The sequence below is a fragment of the Octodon degus genome, unplaced genomic scaffold, assembly GCF_000260255.1.
Source record: "Octodon degus isolate 3935 unplaced genomic scaffold, OctDeg1.0 scaffold00040, whole genome shotgun sequence".
NCBI lineage: Eukaryota > Metazoa > Chordata > Mammalia > Rodentia > Octodontidae > Octodon > Octodon degus.
Window position 1 is genome coordinate 1,265,150 of NW_004524616.1, and position 4,661 is coordinate 1,269,810.

At 40.3% G+C, this 4,661-nt stretch overlaps 1 protein-coding gene across 1 annotated transcript in view; it reads right to left on the reverse strand.

The window, feature by feature from the left end:
• Nucleotides 1-385: 385 nt before the first annotated feature.
• Nucleotides 386-4,661, reverse strand: part of Plac8l1 (PLAC8 like 1) — a 22,121-nt gene continuing 17,845 nt past the window's right edge. The window contains exons 3-4 of the mRNA XM_004631236.2: nucleotides 1,686-1,822; nucleotides 386-526 (exon numbers count right to left, since the gene is read on the reverse strand). Coding sequence (XP_004631293.1) covers nucleotides 386-526; nucleotides 1,686-1,822 — 278 coding nt within the window. The remainder of the gene's footprint in view (nucleotides 527-1,685; nucleotides 1,823-4,661) is intronic.

The window sequence follows — 4,661 nt, forward strand, 5'->3', positions numbered from 1 at the left end:
AGTTACTGGCACTGACACTTTGGGAAAATGTTTTGACAATAGAAAATCACAGAAAGTTCTTCGAGCCTGCCAGACATCCGTCATGAGAGGATGGCAATAGAAAGCTGGTGAAAAATGCAACCTTCCAAAACCCTGGGGTGAAGGGGTCAGGTGCACAACACTCACCTCTAGAATGTGCTTTATATGGCTGGGCTGGAATAGCAAATTCAGACAAACACTAAAATCTTCCCTCATCGGGGGAATAATAAAGAAAGAACAACAGTAGAGGCTGTAGTGAGGGATCATTTATTTTCCTACTGGTGCAGTGAGAATTCATGAAGAAAAACAATCTCTCCAAGAGGGTTTTGAGAGCATGAGGATGTAAGGAGGAGGTGCTGTCTTGCTGTCAAACCAAAGTGTCCTTAGTTGAAGGGACTGCGCAGATCTCATAGAGTTCAGAGGTTCTCATCCTGAGCTCCCGGGCCACCTGACACACCGAAAAAGGCCAGCAGCAGTGCACCACCAGCCAGTCCTCACACAAGGTGCCCTAGGGCAAAAGCAGGCTCTCTGATCTGTCCAAACCGCAACAGACTCACTTCCATTTCAACTTTAAAGTATCACCTGGGGGCTCATCCCACCCACTACCATTACCCTGAGTCTGCACATAGGACATGGGGCTGCCCAGCCGCTCAGTGCCTAAGCCATACCCACAATTCAGAGGCCTGCCTTCAAACTTTGGATTAGGGACCCCTTCTTGAAACCAATAATTTTTCCACTAAAATCTTGTGCCTTTTCCTCTTAAGACCCAAAAGTTATTCCTTTGACATAGGTAATAAGAGCAAGATTCACACAGTAAAGAGAGACAGGAAATAAAAAGTAAATCCTCCTTGACAGCTGGCCCTGGCCTTCCAGTTATCTGCCTCGGGGCAACTGTTGTATACTTCCAGATAAATTCTGTGTCCATATAAGCATATACATCATATATGATATATAATTTGTATGCAGATAGATGCATATTCTCGTGCCCTTTTTCTATTTAAAAATATATTATGCAATCATTCCTTTGAATGAATAAAGACATGCTGTTTTACTTTTGGTTTTTTGAGACAGGGTCTCACTAATTAGTTTAAGGAGACCTTGAACTAGAGGTATCTTCCTGCCTCAGCCCCCCAAGTGCAGAGATTATAGACATGAATCACCATTCCTGGAAAGAGATGCCTTTTTAAAACTGTCTACATCTTAATATGCATGACCTGTCTCCAAAGTTTACCTCACATTTGGTAAACTTTGTATAATTTGGTATAATTGGGTAAATTTTATATAATTGCATCCATTATCTTCTCTTGAAGTAATAAGAAAGAGGACAGTCTGGTTTTATTTCTGTAGGAAGAAAGTAATCTCTATTGCCTTTAGGAGTTGAGACTAATAAGTAACCTCCTCCCATACTGTTCATCAAAGCACATCTCAGGGTGCACAGTTTGGCCCACAACCTGGCCAAGCTCAAGCCTGTCTCTGTCACTCTGTCTCTATCACTCTGTCTCTGTCTCTCTCTGTCTCTCTCTCTGTCCCTTTTTCTGTCTGTCTGTCTCTCTCTCTCTCTCTCTCTCTCTCTCTCTCTCTCTCTCTCTCTCTCTCTCAAATCACAGGTTGAAAGCCATTTAGGTCCTCACAGACATCAAAGTTCACATGTACTTAAATATACTTACCTGTATTTTGTATCTCTCTCTGGTGCCAATTCTCAGGGCAAAGGTGGACCCAGGTAACAATGGCCAACAAAGACATTCTCCGTAATACCTGGCAATGTCACACTCAAGACACAGTGGACAAAACAGACCACAAAAACCTGTCGAGAACCATGTAAAAGAAAGGCAAGGTTGTCAGATGTTCAGGGAGCAACTCCACATCTTAAGTAACATTTTCAACTCTATGGAATCAATTTAATGTCCCACTATCTCCCAGTGATTAGGGACTGAGAATGAATAGCCAATTTACAAACTCAGCACAGTCAAACTGCCCTAACTGGACCACATCAAAATTGTCTCATTCAACACTGGCACAGCTGAACCTTATACAATTTTGTTAGCACTGACTATGGTAATTGCTTTTTCCCATCAAGAGAAACGTGTTAAATAATTTTTGAATCACAACTGTTGCTTCTCTTATGTTAATCTAATTTCAGCATTCAAAATAGGCACAGTATATAGGATATTCTAGAATAAATATTTTTAAGCATTTTTATAAATATAACTGGAGCTCTTTGCCGCATCTCCTGCAAGAATGAAGACCATTCTTAGCAATCAGACAGTCGACATTCCAGAAAATGTAGACATCACTCTGAAAGGACGCAGTTATTGTGAAGGGCCCCAGAGGAACCCTCCGGAGGGACTTCAACCACATCAATGTGGAACTCAGTCTCCTTGGGAAGAAAAAGAGGCTCCGAGTTGACAAATGGTGGGGAAACAGAAAGGAGTTGGCAACTGTCCGCACGATCTGTAGCCATGTACAGAACATGATCAAGGGGGTTACACTGGGCTTCCGTTACAAGATGAGGTCTGTGTATGCTCACTTCCCCATCAACGTCGTTATTCAGGAGAATGGGTCTCTCGTTGAAATTCGGAATTTCTTGGGTGAAAAATACATTCACCGAGTTCGTATGAGGGCAGGTGTTGCTTGCTCAGTATCTCAAGCTCAGAAAGATGAACTAATCCTTGAAGGAAATGACATTGAGCTTGTTTCAAATTCAGCTGCTTTGATTCAGCAAGCCACAACAGTCAAAAAAAGGATATCAGAAAATTTTTGGATGGTATCTATGTTTCTGAAAAGGGAACAGTTCAGCAGCCAGATGAGTAAGATCCAAGAGTTAATCCAGCCGCAGAAACAAGCTTCTGGATTGTAAAGCTAATCTGTTATTTTAATGAGACAATAAAAGATCTTTATTAAATAGAAAAAAAAATAAAAATAAATAAATAAATAAATAAAACTGGAATGTTTTAAGAGCACACTGATTCTACCTCCTATTCTTAACAGGATTTTATTTTATTTCTCAGGCCAGAAGGTTATTCCAATTTTTGTTCATTTCCTAGAGCCACTGATATGTGTCAGTTTTAATCAGCAGATAATTAGGGGCTTGGGACCTTGAATGTAAACTGGAAATAGTTTGTCATTTATTAGTTCATTCATCTTTAACTACTGAAATGGTTTCATATACATTCTGCATGAACCTTCTAATACAGAGGTTCTAAATAATGTTTTAGGCTGGCCAAATAGTTCAGTGGATTAAAGCACCTGCAAGCAGGTGCAGGAGCCAGGGGTTCAATCCCCAGGCCTGCCGTGCCACGGGGCACGCTGAGATGGCAATTGAGACTGGGCATGGTGGTGTGCACCTGTAATCCTAGCTCTTGGGAGTCTGTAAACAGGTGGATCACTACAGGTCCAATCTAATAGCGAGACCCTGAACACTCTGGGGTTTTTTGTTTGTTTGTTTGTTTGTTTGTTTGTTTGTTTGTTTGAGACAGGGTCTTGCTATGCTGTTCAGGGTAGCCTTGAGCTCACTTTGTAACCCAGGCTGGTCTTGAACTCACAACAATCCTCCCGCATGAGCCACCACACCCGGTTTAAATTTTTGCAATCTCTCTCTCTCTCTCTCTCTCTCTCTCTCTCTCTCTCTCTCTCTCTTTGGTATTTTAGGGAAGGGCCTCCAGGGCATTCAGGGTCTCACTACTAGATCAGACTTGTAGTGTGGATCACAGACCCTTGAAAATATAACATCAGATATGAACTTGCTTCATGAGGGAAAAGAAATGTACATGTACACAGGTATGCAAAATTACATATTCAATTTTATGAAATTCAAGGATCTATTGAAAACTACCAATGAACTACAGGTTAAGATCCCCTGAAAAAAGAGCATATATGCAAGCATTCAGGCCATGATGCAGCAAAAATACCAAACTAATCATAGTCTTTAAAGAATTGCTTTCAATAAATATTTTATTAAGGCAAATTTATATGTAAGAAAATGCACACATCTTAAGTGTTCAGTTGGGTGATTTCAACAATCATATTTGCCCAAGTAACCTTCATGTAGAACACTTCCCTCACTCAGAATTTCTTGAGCCCCTTCTGGGTCAATCTCACCCTCCCCCTACTCCTGAAAGAATCACAGTGCTAATTTCCACTCCAATAGATGAATTTTGCCTCTTCTTGGACTTTATGTAAGTGGAGTTGTATTTATTTTTATACCTAGTTTGTTTGGAATGCTATGTTTTAGATTAATATGTTATTATACAAATCTGTAGTTTTTCTTGTTGTTAAGTAGCATCATATTGTATGACGATTGCACAAAATACCCATTCTCTACTAATAGACAGTTGCTTATTCCATTTGTTGCTATTATGATTAAGACTGCTATGAATACCCATCTTTATGTGGATATACGCTTTCACTTTGCTCTCACTCCTCAAAGTAGAACCTTTTCCTTAGACCAAATGATGCTGAATGGATTAAATAGACATCCAGCTCCTCAAAGAGAGGCTGTTCCCTCCTCCTCACAGGTTTCAAGTCTTGTGAAGTGTAATATTGTACCCACTGTGTAAAACTGAACACATCCAGAGTTCTGGAGTGTCACCTGAAGGTTCTAAAATGAGAGGGTAGATATATATATATATATATATATATATATA